The 25,349-nt window shown below is 36.6% G+C and overlaps 1 protein-coding gene across 1 annotated transcript in view; it reads right to left on the reverse strand.

Moving 5' to 3' along the window:
- Positions 1-8,505, reverse strand: part of LOC109841007 (kinesin-like protein KIN-14I) — a 14,482-nt gene extending 5,977 nt beyond the window's left edge. Inside the window, exons 1-14 of the mRNA XM_020409847.1 lie at positions 8,261-8,505; positions 6,707-7,020; positions 5,963-6,035; positions 4,892-5,023; positions 4,512-4,750; positions 4,056-4,383; positions 2,882-2,981; positions 2,616-2,797; positions 2,357-2,472; positions 2,148-2,250; positions 1,881-2,033; positions 1,635-1,781; positions 1,317-1,517; positions 8-172 (exon numbers count right to left, since the gene is read on the reverse strand). Coding sequence (XP_020265436.1) covers positions 8-172; positions 1,317-1,517; positions 1,635-1,781; positions 1,881-2,033; positions 2,148-2,250; positions 2,357-2,472; positions 2,616-2,797; positions 2,882-2,981; positions 4,056-4,383; positions 4,512-4,750; positions 4,892-5,023; positions 5,963-6,035; positions 6,707-6,861 — 2,094 coding nt within the window. The 5' untranslated portion in view covers positions 6,862-7,020; positions 8,261-8,505. The remainder of the gene's footprint in view (positions 1-7; positions 173-1,316; positions 1,518-1,634; positions 1,782-1,880; positions 2,034-2,147; positions 2,251-2,356; positions 2,473-2,615; positions 2,798-2,881; positions 2,982-4,055; positions 4,384-4,511; positions 4,751-4,891; positions 5,024-5,962; positions 6,036-6,706; positions 7,021-8,260) is intronic.

The raw sequence follows: 25,349 nt of genomic DNA on the forward strand, positions 1-25,349 counted from the left end.
ACCAAACCTCCAAAGCAGAATCCTTTTCCTGGCATAGTCTCTTTAGTTTATCCCTGTCAGAAATTGTGTCACTCAAATTCAGTCTTTCAGATTGTAAAGATTCTTTAAGCCCCTCCAATTCCTCCTGCATCTCTATTTCCTGTTTCTTTTTGGCATGCAATTCTTCCAGCAACTAGAAAGTGTAATAGTTAGTTAGTCCCAACCCTATCGATAACAACAAACTCAATGACAAGCACTTTAAGAATCACATTTCCAACAATAGCATGGCCAGGTAAACTACATAAGTACAGAATAAAAGCAAGTTAGGAATCCAAACATAGCTGGGCCGGATTGGATATAATGGGCAAATCTTTTAAAAAATAAAACCAGTTTCATCATTGTTAAAAGAAAAGAGAGAACGAATTGGAAAAGAAGAAACCCAGAAATTGTTAATGGAGCATTACCATGTGTTACTGGACATTTTACTTTTGCAGTTACCGCACGATAAGTTATTAGGTTATGTTTATAGTTTATCTTCATGGTCATTGTGAACTATAGAATTATTTTAAAGTGGATGGTGATATAATAGAATTTCCAAGGTTAAGATCCAATTTGAAGCTTTACTTGTTTTCTCTCAAAAGTCAGGACTAGACCAATTTTTTTCGCGTATAGATTCAAGAAGCATAAATAAGTCAATCCAAAGTCCAGCATGGATTGTCTAACACAAAAAAAGATTAAAAGGCAAGCTCAAGTTGGTCATTAGTAGTATCAGAATCTTGAACAATGTTTACTAGCTTGATCCAAGCGAAAGCCAACCTTATGATACACATAAAATAAACAACCTCAGCTTGAATAAGCCGCTGACACATGAAAGCATTATAAGCCAATGCTAGATCATAATGCAGGACCACCTGACTGAAATAAATATAGATAAGTGCAATTTGTCATTTTCAGGTTACTTACAAAATGATCTGGTATCATTAATAAGCAAACATGTAGTATTCTGATTTGATTTCTAATTTTCAGCATATTGTTGTAAATTGGCATCTTGCAAGATTGTGACAAAATCTAGATATCACTGTGTCATTAAGCATAGAATAAAATAGATTCATGAGTAAAGGATTCTTGGTTTCTCTATACTATAAAAAGATGCAGTTAAAAAAACCTAGATTTAAAACTCAGGACTGGACATGCAAGGGCTTAGGGAACCAAAATCATTCCCTTTACTTCAGAATAATCACATATAATGTACATTGTGCTAGTAAGAGATGTTTTCCAGTAGTTAAGGTTAAATATCACGATGTGTAAATCAAAAAGAGCCAGACCACACAGCTTACTTGATCTGCATTTTTCTGAGATTCTTCAACAACTCTCGACAACTCCTGCACGCGTTTTTCATAACCATCGACATTTGGAGCCTTAACTATCTGTGGAAGATCACCTTGAATTGATCCACCAGAAGCAGACCGTGCTTTAGAATATCTACGAAGCATCACATCATTTATGTGTGTTTGTAGTGCAACACATATTTCTTCCCCCTGTAGAATATTAAGTAAATGCACTGATATTTATAATACCCTTTTGTGTTTAAGAATTACTAGAAACCTAGTAAGAAATCAAATCCAAACCAAAGTGAAAAACTCCTATCACCTAACCTGTTTAGTTTCAAATTGGAAAATGTGAAGCACTCCAGCAACTCTCATCTTAAAAAATACAGCAGTATTGCTGCTGCCAAACTGCATGATGTCTCTTAGCTCTGCAGAATGCAAGTATTCTTTGGGAACAGGACGGAAGAAATGAACCTATGTTGTAGAATTAATATGTTAATATTTTTTTAACTTCCTATTTTCTGATAATACAAAAGAATAGAATTATTAAAAAAAAAACAGTTGTAAACTAACCCCGCGTTTGTTGATGCCTAATACAATCCGTCCTGGTAAAAGACCTATCGGATCATCAATCTTCCGAACACTGAAAAATACTGAATTTCCATAAGGAAGTGTTCTCAGTATTCGGAGAAACTGTTGCCTTGCGTCATCCTTCGACAAATGCTCCTACATCAATTAGTAAACCCTTTAGGTAGCAAATTACATAGGTTAATTATGAGAATAAATGTATATCTATCATTTCTGTAACACAGAAAGTGCAGTATCTGGTTATAGTTTTACCATCAAATGAAACCTAGAGATAATCTCAAGCTCCCAGTCCCGCTTTGCTCGAGTTAAAGCAATTTGCCTCGGTAAAAATCTTTCAAGAAGCATTGTCCATTCACTGGAAAACATTTATGGTGTCAGCATTAAAGAATTTTAGTTTAGTAATTAAAATTTAGGACAAATTCTATCAAATTTATCTGAATATCAAAGTGACTAATACTTACACACATGAGTCTGGATGCTCAATAAATCCAATCTCGACCAAAATTTGCAAAGCCGACAGTTGGGCAGCGTCGTCCCGACCAACAGGATAATTCCCCAAAATATAATCATGTTGTAACTGAGAAGAAAAAAACGGATAAAAAAATTAGAGTAAACTAATAGAATACAGTACCACCAATACTGCCAAGTAACATGACATGGCAATTATTTTAGCTACTATCTGGACAACAATGATACTGTGTCAGCTATTCAACTACACACCTGCACATATGAGAGCTGGACAAACATTGGATCCGTTACTGCTTCATCAGATTCTCGAAATAACCGTTTTTTAAATGTAAGTTTGCATTGCAATATCTCTCCTTTACTGCGGTCTTTAGCTGCCTTGAATTCAGCCAGCAGGTCACCGATATACTTATTATCATCTAACCCAATAAATTCCTCTGTGTGTCGTGCGAAAACACGGTCAATATCTAACATAATAAACACTTTATGATTAATTTATATGATATTGAATCAAGGATTACCATTGCCCATTTCACCAGATTTTGAGCCACTGACAACTTTTCTGCATTCAAATAGACTGAAAGTTGAGTAAACTGAAAGCTTGATGATCTCAGCAAGCTCCTGGAAATAAATTTTTTGAAGTCAGTTGTAGCATACGGACACAAACACGAAAGGAAAATAAGTATTTGATTGATATACACTAACAATATATGAAAAATCAAGGGTTATATAAAGTTCCATAACTAGAAAGAGCAGCAGAAAGTGAATTTAGTGGATCAGCAAGAATCCTACTGCATTTCACAAAACTGACAAAGCATGGGGAATTTAGTTATGCCTTCTCAGTCTCAAGTTTGTTAAGTGCTCAAAGACTTTAAATGACAAAGCATGGGGAATTTAGTTATGCCTTCTCAGTCTCAAGTTTGTTAAGTGCTCAAAGACTTTAAAACCATTTCCTTTAGCGAAAAACATTTCTTCCAGTCAATATACAAAACTATTTAATAAAACACGAAAACGAAAAATTATCAATCTTTGTGAGCACAGAATCTAACAAAGGGCAGTAACAGAAGAAAATGTGACCTGGAGATGCATTTAAGATATGTTATGCTCATGATATCAAGAATCAACAACAAAAGGCATCCATATCTTGTTTCTCTTTTCAAACCTCTAATAGTAGACTGACCTTCCTTACTAGTAACATAAAGCAACAAAACATTCTTCTCCATGTTATTTATTTAAAGTTTTGAAGAGAGCAAATGAATCTTTGTCGACAAGAAAAACAAATTTTTTGGAACTATTACAAGAGGAGTGGACATATAGAGATGTTGAATTTAGCAGTCTTATAGTTTTAGTGTGTGTGCCCTCTCAATTTTTTTCTCATCCTTGATCCATCAATTCACCTTGTAATGAGCAGAAGTAATGCTCTTCCACTCCCTTTATTTTGATCTTACATGTATTAAAACGGTCTATAAACAAAAATTAGACGTATTGAGTTCTAACTATTCATGCATGCACCAATTGGTTCTAAGAGTTCAGCATAACACATGTTTCATACATGCATACACACATATACACGTACGTATACATATGCATATGCATACATTCACTGGAGAGGGGGAAAATGACACATTTGGCATTCTAAACGAAGACTACATAAAGACAAGAAATAAAAGTAGAAGAAGGGAAGTTCATAAATACCTCCACAGCATCAGCAACTGTAGTTGCCATGTCATAAGTAATTTCTTCAAAAGTCTCATCCAGGAAGAAAACTATCGTTGTAAGCTTTTTACCAGTCAAAAGAGCCTCGATCTCTTCACGTGCAGGAATTGTTAGTCTGGGTCCAGCCTTGACCGTACGTTTAAGAGCATTCAATGTATTCAATGCTAGAACCTGGACTTCCGCGATAATAGTTGCCCCATGAGCTATATTATGGATATATTCCGATAAATATGCTCCAATATCCTTGCTGGGAGGCATGGAGGATGCACATAAATACATAAGCTCCCATGCTTTTATCAAGAAGCTCCTGCATAACAATGAATGAATTTTCAGAGCAGACACAAAACCTTAGATGAGAATGAATGAAAGAGAAGGAAACAGTTGGTATCGGCCATTAGCTTCTTTTTATCTGCATTTACGAGCATAGTCAAATACCTTTCAGGATTATTTCGTGTTTGCTTTGATAACTGCATGAAAAGTTCATCCCGGAGCTCAGCCCTTTTAAGAGTGTGCTTATAAATCTTTCCAACAAGCTCAATTTGCTCATCTAGATCCATTTGAATTGTTTTTTCAGATGAATCGACCCCCATGTATTTTAATACCATCTGGAACAACTTGACAGAGCGGCTTACAAGATCATGGTTCATTTTAAGCAATGAAGTTGGAATTGGGTCCTGCCAAGATAAAGCATCTCAGTGCGCATGAGCATTATAGACCATGATGGTAACAGTCAGCATTTAGCAATGTTCAACTAACTATTTCATCTGCAGCTTCCAAAGATAGCTACTTATATAAAGCAAAATTAAAGAGACTACCTTTTGGAAACATAGCATATCCTCCACTGTATATTTTTCACGAACTTGAGGACCTACAACTTTCTTAGAGAAAAATCCACGTTTTCCTGCAGAATGAATCTGTTTCTGCATGGCTCTCAAAAATCCTTCAACCTATAAAATGACAGGATACAATTTAAAATATATATTAGCAAAACATGAAAAGTATTCAGACATTGGTGAAACGACACTGCATGGCATGGATAATGTGCTTTCTGAAAAGTAAGAAAGGAAGAGAAAACTATCTGAGAGAATAAGAATGAAACAGCAAAGTAAACTAAGAATTCAATAGAATGGGTCTAGAATAAAATTCCTCTAATTTACTACTTTAGTCTCTTTACAAAAAGCATCATTGACATCTTAGAAGTAAAATTCTTCATAGAAGTTACTAATTATTATCTATTCACCTAAACTTAAGCTGTAATAATACCCATGTATTAAGTGTGATTAAAGAAACGGTCAACTGATTCGATTAGCTTTACAAAATAAAAATAAGGCTTAAGGAATAATATCCATGAGTTGCACTTCATTTTAAAGACAGATATTTAAATTTGTTAATCTTCTCAAGCGTTAGGAAGAATTTTGAAATAAATGTTGCTTAGAATATATAAATGTGCAAAGAAATCAGCAAAGGTTTGGCAAAACAATATGAACAGCACAAATCATCTGCGATTCTGCAAACTGTAAAGAGTCCAGACATACGACAGCAAAGGTGGAATATACCAATAGATGGTGTACAAAGTTTATATATGGACACCGAGGGCAAAGTTCATTGGTGTCTTTTTCTTAAGTATTTAACATACATTTGATTCCATGTACATTCAGGTGAATCAGGCCAAGGAAAAGCATAGGTTATCATTATGCTATGGATATGGAAACTATTTCATTGTCGTCTGTTTAATCATACCAATTAAAAAACTAGCTACGTATCTCAGGCCTATCAGAAGTTTACTATTTTAACTCGAGTTTCAATGAAAACAAAAAACGCATATGGAAGGAATGTTCAGCAGTAACAGGATGTATAAATGTCAGATGAAACTTTTTAGTACATACCTGGAATCTATCCATTAAGGGTATGGCATCTGCAAGCTCTGGTGGCATAGACATTGATAGTGTCATCGGGGTGCTGCAAAAACAAAACTCTGCACATAAGATTTTATGTTTGCGTATCTCGGTGACCCTACGATCTAAGCTCAGTTGAGAACTATATTAAAAAAAGTAATAAAGTTAATTGTATACCGATAAAGAAAACATTGTCCACGAATGCAGGTTGCAAGACATACAACCTGTGACATAATTTTTGGCTTCTTACCAATGTCACAAATTTCTCAGCCCCAGAAATCTTGTGTAGCAAAGGCAACAAGCTATTCCATGCAAAAGATAATAAGTTCACGTTATATTTAGCTTGTTCTGCTGATCTAACAAGCAAAACTATTACATGTAGGAAAATGTCTAGCACTTTGTTACTATTAAATATAATTTTTCTAAGAAAAACCAGTTTTCCAACCTCCTCGTGAGCCAAGCAGGCACAAACCTAAAACCAAATCATAACACAGATAAAGATGTTCCCAATCAATGAAGTAAATCTGGGGTTTCAATTATCTACTTCCAGATTTACCTACCATTAACTCATGGTTGAAGTGGCAGTGCTTTCACATAATATAAACAACTTAAAATGGAAATGTGAATTAGAAGAAAGTGCTTTCACATAATATAAACAGCTTAAAATGGAAATGTGGATTAAAAGAAACCACTTTCACATAATATAAACTACTTAAAATGGAATTGTGAACTTACGGTGGAGCAAAGTTGGAACCATCGCTATCATAACCATCTCCATTCACACTAGCAAGGACACTGTGCAATGGAGTGGCATGGCCAATGCTTGAACCAAATGAGGACCTGCTCATCCTGGAACCCCGGCTCAGTGCAGGTGAATCTTCAACTATCATTCCCAAAATCTAGAAATTGCCCTTTAACTGTTGCTTATAATACCTCCTAATGTTTTTTTATCTCTTTGATAGATACCAAACCTCTTCTTCTAACTGCTCGTCAAACTGATAATCATTGCAGCCTCGGGCAACATACGGCCAATCGTTAGATGTATTGCCCTAGAGAATAATAATGATAAGTCAATTGGTCGTTTGATTTCTTCATAAAAATTGATAATGTGTTTTTACTCGTATACATCAATCTGAACCTTCATATATTCATCTTAAATGCTCTTTGGATGAAACTTTATGACTAAGCACTCATCTTGTGAAAGTTTTCACACTGAATAAAGCATTGAAAAAACAACAAGAACAAAAGGCATAAACATCAATCAAGGTCCATGAATTCTGTTATAAAAACAACAGAAATAATTTTTAAATTAATTAAAATGCAGAAAATGAATTGCCTAAGTCTTACGGATTTTTTTTTACAAACAAAAATTAAAATTATGTTCACAACATGCTCGTAAAAATGACAGGACATGAGGGAAGAGATGGCTTCCTATTCCCTAAGGTCGACAACGAACAAGAATAATTCATAGATTGTGTTTTCTTCAGTTGTCACAAGAATTCATCAAAAAAGGGAGAGAACATATTGATCAAAATGCATTGTTGTCGAAATCAAAAGTGTTAGTAGAGGATGGCAAGTACATTATAGATTGCCATCAACCACTGCGATAAACATATCCAATGGATCCATTCAATCAAAATCCTCATGGATTGTAGTTACAGTGAACACTATCACTAAAATTAAGTAACCAACAAACACCAATATCTTAAATGTGAAATTAATGAAGGGTTTCCTTTCCAGCTACTCCAACAGCCTTAAGAGTGAAGAGTTAAAAAGCAAATTAAAAGAATTAAATAACAACGACTAATCACTTCCTAGATATAAAGTTCTGAAAGGGGAAAAAGAAGAATAACAGTTCAACTCCTCACCCCAAAATCAAATTCCATAGCCATGCGCTTTATAAAAAATTATTTCAGGATTTCTCTTTTAGGCAATTTCGTAAACTATTTAAACAAACGATAGAAAGCCCAGAAAAATCCCAAATTTGCCTCCATCCCACAAGAATGGATTTGTATTTACAAAATGCAGCAAACGAAACCCCCTTCTAAATAGCATCTCATTGAAAAAAAATAAATAATTAAAACTTCTCCAACCCTCAATAGTCAATGAATTATCCTTTCAGCTAAAGCAAACTAACAAAATTAGGAGAAATTACAGAAAGGTGGAAACTTTATCAACCAAACCCCACCAAATTCAACTCAGATCAAAATGGGCACCTTAGATTCAAATCAGAGAACGATAACAAAAGGGAACTTCAAATTCTCGAAGAGGGCAGATCAAAGATTGTACCTTTCGAATGAGGGGTTAAAGAAGAGGAGAAGAGATCATAAAGAGAGAGAAAGCGCCATTGTTTGTTGTGGAGTGTTGTTTTCGTCGCCGGCTTCTTCTTCTCTCTCTGGCGAAGAGAGAGAAAGAAAGAGATGAGATCCGAAAGGGTAAAATGAAGAGGGAATCACGAGGATTAAAAAATTGACAGAGGGGGGCGAGAGAGAGAGCTTAGCTCACTGTGAAGCAATATAATTTCAAACTTTTTTTTGTTATTTTCTTCTCAGAAAATGACGACAGAAAATTTTCAAGATTTTAGCGTTGGGGTCAGAAATGGCCCCTCTTTCTCTCGCAAATAACCAAAAGAGCCACCATGTTTAGATTTTTGTAGAGAGATCCTCATACTTATATTATTTGTAAGGACGTCCCATTACCCCCAATGCATTTTAGCTAAATTACAACAGAGACCCCGAGTTTTGAAGGAATCAGAGAAAGGCCGTACAGCGTTTTAAAGCTGACACATCATCTCCTTGCTTTTTGTTTCTAGCTACACTACAGTGCACCCGTGCGAAGGAGGGCCTTTCATTTTTTATCATTATGATAATCTCGTTGCTACAATATATTTTTAAATGTTATAACGATATATTTTTAAATGTTGTAGTAATATTTTTTTAAAATGCTACAGTATCCTACCTCTGTTACATTAATATGTTTTTAAAAATGCTACAGTAATATTATTACTGATGCTACAGCATCCCGTTTATATTGCATCAGTATCTCTTTGAAAATGCTACGGTAATAATACCACAGTAAATACTGTAGCATGAATAGTGATTCTTGGATCCTCTTATTATTATTATTATTATAGAGGAATAGATAAACTTCAAAATTTCAATGTTGTTTTAATTTACATTATATAGTCTTATGCATGTTTGTTTATGTTTATGTGAGCAATGTAGTCTCTGGTGAAGAGTTTGTAGTGGAGAGCACTTAAAATTTAATAATCAGTTATTACAACTGTTGTGTAATAAACCACCCGCGGGTGGGACTCATGGTCAACAGCTCTCCATGGGGGAGTGTATCTCTCCAGGCTATTGCCCGTTGTTGGTCAGGAGTTCGAATCCTCGTAGCCGGTTGTATGCTCACCAGTTCGCATCCCAGTGGTCCCCACGCTGCTCGCCCGCGCTCTGCCCGTGGGGATGAGCCCCTGGTATTAAGGGTAGCTCCTTGTAGATGTGAAGGGAATAAGGAGAATCGAACCAGGGCCGCTGGCGGGGCTCCGAAGGAATTAAACTGAGCTGGGGTGACCAAGTTTCCCTTGTCATCAAAAAAAAAAAAAAACTGTTGTGTAATAAATCTTTAATTTATCTGAGTAGATGAGAAGATGGTAGAAGATGATAGGATCTTCTATCTTCATAATTGGTAGAGGCATCATGCATGTCTTGTGTGCATGTACAAATTGACCAAATATGACAAGTAATTCAAATAATTTTCAAACGTCAAGTAATTCAAATAATTTCCAAAACAAAACGAATTTTTATATAAAGCAAAATGATTTGAAAAAAGTTTAGCCTTGCACATACAATTGGATTATAGAGTTTTGTTAAGAAGAAATTTTCTAAACAAACCTATTCATAATTTTGTTCTAAAAAAAAACCTCCTTGAGTTTTTTTATAAAAATCGACTCATTTTGTCTTAATTTGGTTTCTAAATAGTTGGGATTGCCAATCCCGACTATTTAGTGCATAGAATGTTAGGGTTTATGGTTATAATTGGGGGTTTACAACCTTCTAAATAGTCGGGATTGGTAACCCCGATTATTTAGGAACCTGATTAAGATAAAATGAGTCTATGTTGGTAAATAAAACTCAAGGGGATCTATATTTAGAGGAAAAAATATGAATGAGTTTATTTAGAAAATTTATTCTTTTGTTAACAATAGGGGTACAAAGATTTGGGGGGAGGGAGAATTAGTATGGTACATTGTGTTCCCTCCCTCTCAGACTTATCCAGTGTCTCAGGCACACTAGACACTTGTTAACAAATTCCACAATATTATCAGAAGTTGTCAAATTAAATTCAGTCCCAAGCTATTTATGCCATCAATCCGTCAATTAACCGGTCAGTATTAAAAAGTGTATTAAAAACTATTGCTTCAGTGAATGTTCGATCTACCGGTGGGCCCGGTGGTTGGTGTGTGGGTGGGGTTGTTTGTGTGGGGAATAGTTAGCGAATATTGCAGTAAAAAATGTTACGCATTGTTGTAGGAATATTAAAATTTATTGTTTCAATATCTGTAAATTTAGAGACATTAGTAGCTTGTCTGACTGCACATGTCGAGATCACGGTTCTCTCTCCCAACATCACTTAATATCTCATAGTAATTGTGCTTTTGTTGTTCAAAATTAAAATCAACACGGACAAGGTTACCTAAAACTACCAAGATCACTATAAACATGAATTCAAAAATCTGATTTTTAAAACTTTCTTAAAGTTGGATTTGGTTTACTTTTGGTTTTTGTTAGCAACTATTAGGTTCATATCCCTGTGGAGGGATTTATGGATGTGTACATAGTGGTGTTTCCTCATGCTTTGTAGTTTTTTGTAGTGGACTTCAATACACACTTTTGGTTGGGAGTGTGTATTTTCATGTAACAACCACTTTTGTTAATATTTAGCTGGCTGAATTACCTTTGTGGTAATCCATCCTTTTTCTCAAAAAAAACATGAATTCAAAAACGCTGAACAATGCATCACGCATTCAGGGAGGGCGGTTCACTTGTCCCTCCTATTGGGTCCCCTATTTGGGGTCCCTGTAGCAGCACCCACATGAATTTGATGGGAAACACGAAGGATTATTTTTCTCCTCGCTTTCTTAACTATATTTTTCACTTTTTTTTAAGTTTAAAAAACGTGGGGGATGGCAAGGGACAAATAGGACAAGGGAGTCAAAAAAAAAATTTAGTTACTCCATAGTCTCTTCATATTCCCATACGTAGTTATGTGCTCCTTTGACATGATGAATGGTGATAGTCCTCTTTTTCCTCATCACAATGGTTGATTTTGGGTAATTATTTCCTGTGCGGTTCATGATTGAATGATGCCCACTCATGACAGCTTGGTAGTCGCAACGTTAGAGTCCTAGTTAGTTGCTGAAATAATAGCGAATAACGTCAGCTATGGTTGTTAGATTTGTTATGGTGGGCAAAATCATTATACGTTGCTAGATTTGTTAATCTAGAAATTAGTCTGTATCTTTGTTGTTGTTAAACTTTTATATGTTAACCCTTATGTATACTCCCCATAACGTTCAAACATGATAACTTGCATTTTGTTTTTGCTTTATATCATCCAATTAAGATTTACAAATAGGATAGGACGCGATGCGAAAACTTTTTTCTTTCTTTTAAATTTATGTTTATATTGTGTTAAATATTATAGTTAAGCTCTCCTATTTTCATTTGTTTTAATCTCACATTGCTTAGGATACTAGAACTTCTCTACTTATTCTTGTATATATATAAACACCTTATTTCTCTGATACTGAGATTAGGAATGCCATCTTCGGTCTTCATCCTGACAAAACTCCGGGCCCTGATGGATTCCCAATCCTCTTCTTCCAATCGTTCTGGGACCTTCTGAAACCTGACATCCTAGCCTTCTTCTCTCATATCTTCAATGATAGCTCCCACCTTCATATCTTCAACCACTCCTTCATAACCCTCATCCCAAAAATCACCTCCCCTAACCTTGTCTCTGACTTCAGACCTATCAGCCTCCTCAACAGCTTGTTTAAAATCTTCACGAAAGTGCTAGCTAACCGTCTTAGCCCTTTTCTGTCTTCTCTGGTCCATCCCTCCCAAGCGGCTTTCCAAGGTGGCAAATCCACCATTGATTCCATCGTGTTAGGTCATGAGATGATCAACCTATGCTTCTCTAAGAAGATTGAGGCCTGCATTCTCAAAATTGATTTCTCCAAAGCCTTCGATTGCGTGGGCTTGGACTTTCTTCTGTCTCTGCTCCAGGCTAGAGGTTTCGGCCCTAGATGGTGCTCATGGATCAAATCCACTCTGGTATCCTCCAAGTCCTCTGTCATTGTTAATGGCACTGCGTCAAATTCCTTCCTCTGCCATAGAGGACTCAAATAAGGAGACTCTCTTTCCCCTATGCTTTTTCTCCTTGTTGCTGACGTTCTCTGTAGGATGCTCCTTAACAGTTGCGACCATGGAGATCTATCTGAACTTCATCTCAAGGGCAAGCTTAACGATATCAAATCTCTTCAATTCGCAGACGATACTATCATCTTTTGCAGAGCAACTCCATCTGACATCTGCAACCTCAAATCTATCCTGTATTGTTTCGAAAATGTCTCGGGTTTAGCCATCAACTTTGCTAAATCCAATTTATTCTATAGCGGCAAATCTACCACCAAAGGACCTATCTTGGCTAATATCCTCAACTGCTCACTCGCATCACCACCCTTCAAATATCTCGGTCTTCCTATCAAACGAGGCTCTCTATCCAGAGCAGACTGGCAATCTCTGTTGGACTCCCTCCACCGCAAATTATCTCTATGGAAAAGCAAATATCTGTCCATTGGCGGTCGTCTTGTTCTTCTTAATTCAGTCCTCTCATCCATACCTCTATATTATACGTCGTTCTTCAAACTCCCCTCCTGGCTCATTAAGAAAATTGACAAGATCAGACGCAACTTCCTCTGGGGCAAGGCGCCAGATAGTATCTCAGGCCATAATCCGATCAAATGGGGGATTGTTTGCACCCCCAAAGCATGCGGAGGATTGGGTGTCATCAACCTGCATCTTTTTAACACCGCTCTTATCTCTAAATGGCTCTGGAATTTCTTGGATAACGATCACTATGTCGGTAGGATTCTCCAATCTATATACTCGTTCAATCTCCACAACCCATCCCCTCCCAATCAGTGCTCCAAATTCTGGAAAGATGTTCATTCGTGGTCTCTTGGTAACGACAATGGGGCCTGTTTTTGGGAAGACAAGTGGACCGGAGACAATACTCTTGCTAGTCTCTTTCCCAAAGTATACAACCTTGCCTTCTCTAAACATGTATCCATCTCTTCTCAAGGGAGATGGCAGGGATCCAGATGGGTATGGAAACCAATTATCAGGCGCCCAAGTTGTGATGAGGCCAGGGGTCAAGTGCTAGCCCTTCTTCAATACTTGTCAGCTCCCAACTTTGTGCCGTCCGCGATGGCAGATAGTCCCTCTTGGTCTATATAAGCTTCCAAGCTCTACACTGTAAAATCTCTTCATCATACTCTAGCCGATGGTGGAATGCGATACAGCCTCTATTCTACTATCTGGAACAAAGTTCTGCCCAATAAAGTTCAAATCTTCTTCTGGCTCCTTAGTTCTCTCAGATTGAAGACCAAAGACAGACTTGCCTCCCAAGGGTGGTTAGCTGATTCTCGTTGTTCTTTTTGTTCTGATCAAGAAACTCATGATCATCTCTTCCTATCATGTAACCTGGCGCAACAAACCTGGGTTCCTTTTCTCCTCAAGCTGGGCATTGGCTCCCTTCCATCCAATATTGATGAATGTTTAGCAATCTGCTCTAACCGCTCTATCCATGCCTCCTTTTGTCTTCTATGGGGCATCTGCTTCCCTACCATTAGTTGGGTCTTGTGGAAAGCTCGCAACGACCTAGTCTTCTCAAATATTTCGACTTCCCCTCTGCTCATCATCAAGAAGTCTGTTAACTTACTTCTCCTCTGGTCAGGGGCCTCCACCTCCAAGAAGTCGCTCAAGATGAAGAAGCTCATTCGTTCGACTGGTCTCCAAGACATTCTTGAATCAAGCGCTGACAGTAACACTATGCCCTGATCTGCTGATAGTAATCTTGTTTCTGTATATGGATAACAGTTTTGGTTAAGTTCTAATTTTCTTTTACTTGGTTTTGGGCTTTAGTCGTTTTTTATCTTAAGACATCTTCTAATGAATGGGCCTTTCTCTCCATCTCGGAGTCGTTGCCTCATTCATGAGAATATATCTTCTTTTGTAATCCCATCTTTTGGTTTCGTTTCTATATAATGATAGGGCAATGCCCTATTTTCTTTCAAAAAAAAAAAATATAAACACCTTATTGTCGAGATCACCAATTTCTTTCAAATCTCTATATGACTATATATTTAACGTATTGCATGTCAACGCCTCTAAAGTGAGTTACTAACTTTATTTCTCTTAAAATTGTTCAACTAGGTTGGGTAAAGCCGTTTTAATCCTAGTACTGTAGAGCATGGAGCATTCCAAATTTGTAATTTTCTTATTCACATCTCATCTTTTAAATCCAAAGGTCGACACTATGACACAAGGGGATCAAAAGTTAAAAAAGGCTGAGACTCTAGTAATTGTCGAAATTAGGATATTTTTCATTAGCATAATTGGAGAGGCTATTATAAAAGTATCAATAGACAATAGGCAATGGAAACTAAAAGATGTATTTTTTTTTTTCTATTTCCTCTCGAGTGAGAGAATACACGGCACCACGAGAGCATGATAACATTGATGATATGGGGTCATTATGGCTTAAATGCGTGATACATATTTGGTAACTAGAAACCATAATGAAGACAAAACTCATAATGGCATAATAGGATATTGGTTAGATGACAAGGGTATTTTAAAAGGAGGTGATTGAGTTCGTAAGGAAAGAATTTATATTTATAGAGTCTCAAAAGGCCGAGTGGGCCCAAATCTCTTGGGACGTTGGCAGGCCAGTTGGGCGCCAAAGCAATGGACTCTGGCATTTGGAAGCGATCGAGTCCACCAATCACTCGCACGTGCCGATCACGTTCGCCGGCGCCTGCCGGCTACGCTCGCCTCCCTATTTCCTGCTGTCTTCACCTCCTAATTATCATTAGGACTAAAAATGGTTAATTGCACAAAGCCCCCCTAACTTTGTTTATCTAGGGAACTTGGAACATCTCATGAAACCCTCTAAGGTATGAGCATTTTCCAACGGATCCCCTTACTTGTAATTTGCAAACAACGAGAATTTTCTGATTGAATAACATGCAATTGTGTATCATTAGGAGGCATATCAAATATCATGGAGGAGGCTACCTCAAGATAGTCTAATTATTTGGTATATCAAACTTACACAGATCCTTAAAAAAAAATTAATTATCTCATCAACTAGCTTAATAACAAAAAGCAATATATTCTTTCGCTTTGATTTACAATTAAGCAATCACGTAATTTAAGATGGATCCATTAGTACCCACTATATCAAAGTGGAAGATTGAATAAATTATTTTGTAGAATTCCCAATCTATAATAAAGTGCTAAAAAAACTAGCCTTTTTTAGACAATTGCACCTAAAGAGTAAATTATCTACGCATTTCGATACCTAATCCGATCAAAATTCACTTTTCACTCTCAAGAATCCTACTTCACATCACCAAATTCATATTTCTTAACCCAAGATATAAGTTTTCCCCTATTCTCTTCAGAATTGTAACCGATAAGAGAAGAGATTAGGAGCTGCCCCAGAGAAAAAGCGGAAAAAGGAAGGGGTCGATAGCGAAGGAGGTGTAGACGGCAAGATCGACTCTGGCAATCCTAGTGGTGGCGAGAAGCAAGAGAGGAATCCGATTGCTGGAGAATGAGATTTTGGTGGGCATCTCCATGAAGAATAAGCTAAGAAATCCTACAACCTTCCTCTTCTTCAGAGTGCAATCCTCTAGCTCTAGGCGGAAGAAGAGGCGACATGGTCGGTGAAGCGATCGGAGGATCGATAAAGTGGATTAGAGATTTCTGATGTTTGGGACCAATGATGAAGTAGATAGATTATAATTTGTAGAAGGGTAATTTTGAAATTATTTTTTTCTCACTCTAGATACAATACATGGGTAGACAGTACTTGGGAGAATGAGTTCAAAAATAAGCGGCTAGAATACTTTTGGGTGTATGAATGTTTATCAAAGTCAACGGGGTTTTTAACAAGTGAGGGTAAAAATTTGGATTCAATGACAAAAACCCTAAAAAACAATCTGACATGTGTACTTACTGAAAAAGTAAGGTTCAGAATAAATAATCCAAAACAGTACTCTATTGCTTTTGAGATTAGTAGTACGCAGTTAGCTCATTTAAATAAAAAAATTTCTTTCTATTTCTCAAATTTATGTGGAGTTAACACGAGTCTTCCAATTCAAAGTTTATGCTTCAAGAATGGAAGGCGCAAGATTGCCACAAATGGAAAATTAAACTTGGAAGCTAATTGTGAAATATTACTGGTTATTTATTTTTACACAATTAACCTCAGTTGAAGCTTAAATTATTTTTTAAATATCTTTGTTTCTCAATTTTCGGATCATGACATTCGAACAAACATGTGAATGAATCATCTTCATTGGTCACTCAAGCTTCAACCGACAACTCGCCATACTCTTTGTTAATTTTTGGATATGCTTTTATTAATTGAATTTGCTCAGCATTACTAAAAAAGTATAAGATACTAAAAAATATATTAACTAAGTTTTTTTTTTGGGTTTTGACTAACCGGTGTAAGATAGTTTAATATTTTTTTTTTGAATGTCAGATACTAAAAAAATTATTAACTAGAGAAATAAATACAAAAATATACATACCCCTTAAGAATATAAGATAACACACACAAATAAGGGAAAATGGAAAGAAAACACAATGCCACAAAGTTTCAAGTTGAGAGGTTGTTATATATGTTATGCTTTAATATCAAATCAAATGATATTTTTTAGTTGACGAATAATGTATATAGGAATAATAATAATATTAATAAGATAGGATTATAGCTATCAAGAATATACAAATGAGAAGATTAGGAGAGATTCATTTGTTTCCTCACATTTGGAATTATTTGGATGATTGTACATTTTGCAAAATGTAGACTGCACATGACCAAGCCGACATAGATACTAAGTGACAAAGGGATAGATTAATTCACCAAAAATGTTAACATGTAATTATAGGCTTATAGCTAATAAGAAAAACAAAACGGAGGCACGGACAGAAGCCGCCATCTTCAGTCTCATTATCAAATTCATGCTATATTTTTTAATTTTATACTTTTTGGACGGAATATTTCCATACATTACGTCCTGTTTTTAAGAGCAAAGGCATAGTCAACACTCTTTTCAAGTTATAATTTTTTTTTTTACAAATTCATAGAATATGTTTGAAATGATCAAAATATATATTAAACTCTTAGTAAGATAACCAATAAGAATTAAGGGATATAATTTTATAATTTAATATATGGTGTTAAAAGTTGAATTGAATATCATGAGCTTAACTACGAGTTATTTTATGCTGTGCGTGATTTTTTTAGATCCATTTTAAATACATTGGTGAGCTTTGAACTAGAATTTTTTGATACCATCATAAAATTTCTTCCATTGCGTCAAAACTTCTAAGTATGACAAGAACTGAAAGTTATTTTCCTTAAAAAAAGAACTAAAAGTTATAACGTCATAATCTAACAATCTCAAAATTGTTAGAAAACTACTTTTAACCATACAGAATGGTCTGTAGAAGGAAGAAAAAGCTTACACTTGGCAGTTAATCAAGCTGATGCCCTCTCAACGAGACAAAGCAATAGGACAGTGGTCTGATTAGTTCAATAATGACACTTTTGTAGCCTATATAAGTTAATTATTTTCATGGATACAATTGGAATCGTATCCGTCAAAAGGCCAAACCACTCAAAAACGCATCTGTTGTATGAATTTATATTCTATTCCACATCTATTTCTTCATTAAGTCTTTGAAATATTTCGCTAGTTACATGACCATGTTAGAATTAATATAAAACTATAATCATTGATCCTCACCATAACTTTAAAGTTTTGGTGTAATGGTTAGATGTACTAAATTTAAGATAATATCAGAGCAACTCATGTTCAAATCCCACCGGCCACGAATTAAATGTGGATTTTCTAAAAATTGACACCGCTACGTGAGTCCAGGTTTCGACCCATAAAAAAGAGCGCTCAACCTACGGGGGCATGTTAGAATTAATATAAAACTATAATACTTGATCCTCACCATAACTTCAAAGTTTTGGTGTAATAGTTAGAGGAACTAAATTTAAGAGACCATAGCATTAGCCTTTCCACAATCTATCAAACGAATAATAAGAAGAAGGAATAATTACTGCTTCCACTCACAAACAAGGCACCTGGTCCAGATGGTTTTTCCCTACTTTTCTATCAATCTTTTTGGGACTTAATTAAATTAGATTTGGTTGCTCTTATTAACTTTTTTGGGGATAATCCTTCATCTCTTCGTAGAGTGAATAGAGTCCTCATCACTCTCATCCCAAAATCTAAAGACAGTCCCACTGTTAAATATTTTAGGCCTATCAGTTTGATCAATTGCATTTTCAAAATCTTTACTAAAACTCTAGCAATCAGATTGGCACCTTTTATGCAAGATTTGATTGCTCCTTCTCAGTCAGCTTTTCAAAAAGACAGATCGACTCTTGACTCTATTCTAGTTGCTAATGAGATGATACACTTCTGCTCTAAGAGAAAAAAGGAAGTTGCTATGGTTAAAATTGACTTTGCAAAGGCTTTTGATTCAATAAGCTGGCTCTAAGAGAAAAAAGGAAGTTGCTATGGTTAAAATTGACTTTGCAAAGGCTTTTGATTCAATAAGCTGGAATTTTCTTATCAATTTGCTTAAAGCTAGAGGTTTTGGGGAAAAGTGGTGCTCTTGGATTTACTACATTGTCTCAACTTCAAATTGTTCAGTGCTTGTTAATGGTTCTCCCTCAAAATCTTTTACATGCAAAAGAGGTCTTAAACAAGGTGACCCTCTCTCACCCTTGCTTTTCAACTTATCAGTAGATGTCTTGAGTAGAATGATTATGTATAACGTAGATGAAGGATTGCTTTCCAGTCTACAAATCAAAGAACCCCTCAACCATATTAGGAACTTGCAATTTGCTAATGACACATTACTCTTTGTCAGAAGCACCTTTGAAGACATTAGCACTTTGAAGGCAATTTTATACATTTTTTAAGACATTTCAGGTTTGGGCATCAATTATTCAAAATCAGCCCTCTTATATTTTGGTAATATTCAAAATAGAGGCTTATCTTTATCATCAGCCCTCAACTGCAAATTTGATAGTCTTCCTATCAAATATCTAGGTCTTCCTTTGAGAAGAGGTAAACTATCAAAATCAGACTGGCAACCCTTGTTGAACAATCTGCATCATAAGCTTGCATCTTGGAAGTGCAACTGTCTGTCCTTTGGAGGAAGATTGGTTTTACTAAACTCTGTTCTTACTTCAATACCACTATACTTTATGTCTTTTTACAAATTACCAGGATGGTTGATCAAAGAAGTGGACAAAATCAGAAGGAACTTCCTTTGGTCAGGTAAATCAGTTTCTAAACCTTTCAAATGCCTGGTCAATTGGAAGAGGGTTTGCATGAATAAATTAGAAGGGGGTTTGGGAGTGAAAGATCTCAAAACTTTTAATATCTCTCTTCTTTCAAAATGGCTATGGAAATGTCTTGATAGAGATTCTTATATTGGTGCATTCCTTAACCATCTATATGTCAGAAAAGGTTCTTCCTTGCAATCTGCTACTTCTAATGCTTCTAACTCTCTGGTGTGGAATGATATCATTTCAAATAAAGAAGTGTTCATACAACTTCTATCATGGTCTCTTGGTTCTGGAGAAAAAAAATCAGATTTTGGGAGGATAAATGGATTGGTAAGAATTATCTTTCCAGTTTATATCCATCCTTATACTTTCTAGCCTGGTCCAACAATGTCTCTATTCGTAGTCAAGGAAATCTTCACAACAACAATTGGCATTGGCACCCCCTCTTGAAGCGTAGCATTACATCAGTACCACATTCTGTCAAACTGGATTTCATGAATTGTATTGGTATGCACAAAATTTCGAATCAGGTGGATATTCCATTATGGTCCTTAACATCGAATGGCCTCTTCTCTGTTAAATCCCTTTATGACTTTTTAATTTCCAGAGGCATTAAATCATCCACATATAGTATTGTTTGGAATCCTCTCTTACCAAGCAAGATTCAAATCTTCACATGGCTTTTATCTATGAATCGTCTACATACTAAAGACAATCTCCTGAAAAAAGGTTGGCAAGGTGATCCTTTGTGCGTTTTCTGTAAATCTAATCCTGAAACTGCAGAGCACATTTTCTTTTCGTGCAATTTTGCATCTAATGTATGGAAACATTTCAGTGATTACCATCTGCCTTTTACATGGCCATACTCTCTAGAGGATCTTATGCTATATATTGCATCTCTGGATAAAAAGGAGGGAATTCTATGGAAATGTATTTTTCCTATAGTATGCTGGTTTATATGGTCTTCAAGGAACAAATTTGTATTTGAAGAAGCTTCTTTCTCTGTTAGATATATCATTAATTCTACCATCTCTTATTTATATGAATGGTCAGGAGCAGGAAGAAGAAAGGATGATCTGTTTTTGGCTAGAGCCTTAGAAGAAAGACCTATACCACGGCAAGGAGATTAATATCTAAATTTCTGAAGGAGGAGGATGGCGCTGAAGCATGCAGCGGTGTTATATCAGCTTCTTATCTAGACATCATTATCTTTTTAGTAGCTTCTGATGTCGTTGTGTATATATCAGCTTTTGATTTTATTTTGTTATATTAGTTTATAGAAAGCTTAATTTCTCTTGATTAAATGTATGGCTGGCTTTGGTTCTTACTTATATCCAAATTTCTCTTGATTAAATGTATGGCTGGCTTTGGTTCTTACTTATATCCATGTCAACGGTGAATGACGGTAAGACCCTCTCTTCATCTTCATGGATGTTTGTAAGAAGAAGGTCCTACATCCCTAACAAGAGAAATTATTTTTTTCTATCTACTAATCTCTATGGATACAATTCGTATCTTGTTTTTTGTAAACATACTTTTGGTTTTTAATGAACAGGGTTTAACCCTTGTTTTTTTAGTCAAAAAATTACTGCTTCCACTCTCTTAAGGGCATTGCTTGACAACTCCTCAAAACGAATTAGATTTGATCTTTTAGTCTCATTTTAGGGGGGAAAATGTTTGACCAAGCTTGACGAAAATTAGCTCTTTTTTTTTGGGGCAAAATTTTAACCTCTAAACCGGATCTTTTATGGACTAGTTCAGTCTAGTGGTAAAACATATTTATGAAGACTAAAACATATTTAAGAAGACGTTCAAATTAAGGTTATGTCAATTTACGATTACTTCCTAAAAAGACAGAAGAAGTTTTTTTTTTAACACACAGAAGAAGATCCATGTACATGCACGAAAGAACTAATTTGAGCAAAAAGGTCACAATTTTATTATTAGATTCTTCTACCTTGACAAGTACCATAATATGTTGACTTACTAGCTGCACAGGACTCCGTTAAAAAAAAATGTCATTAATTACGGTGACGCATGAGATTGTCTTCTTTTCATACTTTGGTCGTAATGTAACTTATGCGGTTTGCAATGTAAACAGGATAGCCAATATAACTGTTCTCCCGTGAACCAAATAAATGAAAACCGTATCTGCGCACATAAAAGCTTGTAGGAAACTATCATTTCCTCCTTAAATGCAATTTCCCAAAAATTGAAGACGATGGAAGTTGGGAAAGTGACAAGCGCTGTTGGGTGAATTTGGGCATATGTAGCTAAAACATGCACAACCCGTGAGGCTTTATTTGTTGCACCACTGAAGATGTCCAATTTGGTATGTACCCTTCTCTCCATTAATTTGCTCTTGTGATCATGTTGAGTTAGGCATCTACCATCTTCTTCTTTGGTTATTTTAACAACTATTGGGTACGTTGTAAATAACTCCAAAACTGACACTTTTGGCAGGCTTTCCCCTTCCCCCTTATGCAAACAAACATGCCCTTATAGTGTTAGTTGAGAAATCAACAGAAACTATGATATATCAGTAGAAAAGAAATTCTAGCTCAGGGTACCACAAGTGTAGGAAAAACAAATAAATAAAAGAAAAAAGAAAAAAAAAACAACAGCAGCTAAATAACAATTTTAGAATTTGGAAAGATCTTAAATAGTTCAAAAAAAAAAAACAAAGGTTCAAGGAAAATGCTACCTAAAAAGATGTGTAGCGGATAATAATAAATAACCATAAGGATACGCTCGTAATTCTCTAGTCTTAAAGCAAGGGCAGCAAGCTCCTTGCGCCCGCTCTCAAGGCCTATGTGGCAGTGGTAGAGATTGTAAACCCTCCAGCAAGCTCCCAAAGAACTCCCAAGCATCTCCTTAGGCTGACGTGGATCTTGCAGCCTTCGGAGCTCCCAAGCGCTCCACAAATTTGTGGAGCGCTTGCGAGCTCGCAACTACCGCAAAAAAATACAAAATCCCCCTAAAAAAACAATTGCAGACGTAGACGCTGCAGCTGTCGGCAGTTGCGTAGCTCCGGCGGAATTGGCCCGGAAAGCGAGTTCCTCGACAGGTTGCCGTGGGCGGTTGCCGGCAGTTGCGTAGCTCCGGCGTTGAAGAGCTGGGTGGGGATGGAGCCGGAGAGGCGGTTGTCGTGGAGGTTGAGGCGGCCGAGGAAAAGGAGGGAGCCGAGCTCGGAGGGGATGTAGCCGGAGAGGTTCTTGGAGGGTAAGCCGGAGATGTTGTGGGAGAGGGTTTGGGGTTGGGGAAGCCGGAGATTTTGTTTCGTTTTTTTCTTGGGGGGCAGGCTTCTCTTTTGTTGTTTTTTTAATGGGTAAAAATATTAAAATAGAAGAGGAGTTTTTTTGATATTGTTGGAGCTCCTAACTAGGAGCTTGTTGGAGCTCCATAAAAGAAGGAGTGCCTCTCAAGGCTTAATTTGTTAATTTTTTATTCTAAAATGCTTGAGAGGCCTTGAGAGCATGCTGACTAGGACTCCCAACTGGGAGCTTGCTGCACTTGCTCTTATCCCGCTGCTATCCAACAACTTATATAAGTTGCTTCCATAAGTAACTTAAATAATCAACTTATCACAAGCTCTAGCAATATTAGATTGGCCCTAAGCCCTTTTTCTTGTTAAGTTTGGTTGGGATAAAAAAATAAGAAGAAAAAAAACTTATGAACGTCAGCATATAAAAATAACGAGAGAAAAGAAGTTGATGAGAGTTGTGCGATGCTCAACTTGTACAAATGTCATAAATAGGCCTGTTTGGATGGAGGGTAGAGAGGGGGAAGGGAAGGGAAATTTTATTTTAATCTTGTTTGGGAGTTTCATTTAGGAGGATAGAGAAGAAGAATGAAGGGAAAATTTAGCCCAAATTCTTACACCCCAAATTGGGGTGTAATGGAGGGGAAGGGAAGGAAGGGGAATTTTTTCCCTTCCTTCTCCTTCCTTCCCTTCCCTAATGGTGTGTTTGGGAGTTTACTAAGGGAAGGGAAGGAAAGGTAAACAATGAGAAGGGAAGGGAAGGGAAGGGAAGGGAAGAGAATTGTAATATGTTGTTTGGAAGTTGAGTAAGTTGAATGAAGGTGAAAGGAAATAAATATATGTAAATTTACATAAATGACTTTATACTAATAACACATCAGGCTTTTTATTTATTTTGATGGGGGGTAAGAATGTCATTACACCCCTTTACCTTCCTTTACCATCCTCTACCGCCCAAAAATGGGAGGGGAGGGGGGGGGAGAAAGAAAACCAAGCAATTTTAACCTCCTTTCCCCTTCCTTCCTCCTCTCTACCCTCCTTAAAAAAACTCCCAAACAAGGTGAAAGCCTCATTTCTCTTCCCTTCCCCCTCTCTACCCTCCATCCAAACAGGACATTAAGTAAACTCCCAAACACACCATAAAAATGCCAGTCACGACAAATACTGCATAAAAAAACACACACACAATACAATAATTAAAACTACACCCTTCTACATGAGAGCACAGCAGAAAACTAAGGCACATTATTACTGACGAAAGAGGTATTGGCGACATTCACACAAAAGATGAAAAGCCCTTCACACAGACGACTCAGCAATGAACCTTTACCTCAACGCTATCATGGTTGATCCAGGCCCAAACATCGCCTCCTTGGGCTATATTTTCCGCAAGGGCCTCCAAATTGTCCGACAATATGGAAACATATAGCACATCTCAGCCCAAAGATCCGCCAGAATCTCCCACAGCCGCCCTGCTATCTCCGTCACCAACTGACCGCCTAGTCCTCGGCCCATTTTAACTACTCGGTTGGGCCCATCCACTGGGCCTTCTTCATAATCTACCAACTTTCTCACACCCCATACTTTTTCTCATCCATTTCCTTTTCCTGAAACAATTTATGCACCCTTTCTGATTTGTATGCACCTCGGTAGCTAGACATAAACTTAACCCATGAAATATAATCAGGTATCAGCTCAGGAACAGAAACTACCAGATAAGCACAGTATTTCGACAAGCTCGAAGCTACGTTTCGTCGCGAAGAGGAAGGAAGTCCAGCATACTCATGATCCTCACAGTAACTAGTTGCAATGTGCCAAACAAGCAATCTCTCGGTATGACTCTCGAGTCTGCATGCATCGAATGCTGGCTCAATCTAATAGGCCAGTGCTTACCATGGGTGTATATTAATTAGCTCAATTGTCTTCCGTATCCATGGCTTTCGGTAATTTCGAACATATTTGCATAACAGTACAACTCTTGCATGATCAGCTGATAATAGATAGGTGATGACTTCCCAATTAGGATAAATTTGTCATTTTATTATTATTAGCTTGCTCTTGAATTTGGGAGTGAGGTTCTACTAGCCAACCACTTCCCATTTTCAATGATCCGACAATACTAATCATAATTTATCGGTATTGATATACACGTACGTAGCTATGGCGCCGTACGCATCATCTTTTGACGTATATACTTATTTATGTACATACACATCATCATACACTTCAAATAGCAATCTTCAGAGGGGAAATAATAATGAAAGAATATATATCAATCTACCCAAATAACACATTACATATATCAATCTACAAGGAACCTCAACCATACGCATCATCTTGCGTTGAGACTATATATTAATTCACAGCATCATGATCCTAAACTCCTCAAAGCAAATAACCCCATCCCCATTAAGATCAAACTCCTTAATCATAGCCTTA

This window comes from Asparagus officinalis, chromosome 5 (assembly GCF_001876935.1).
Source record: "Asparagus officinalis chromosome 5, Aspof.V1, whole genome shotgun sequence".
NCBI classification, from domain to species: Eukaryota; Viridiplantae; Streptophyta; class Magnoliopsida; order Asparagales; family Asparagaceae; genus Asparagus; species Asparagus officinalis.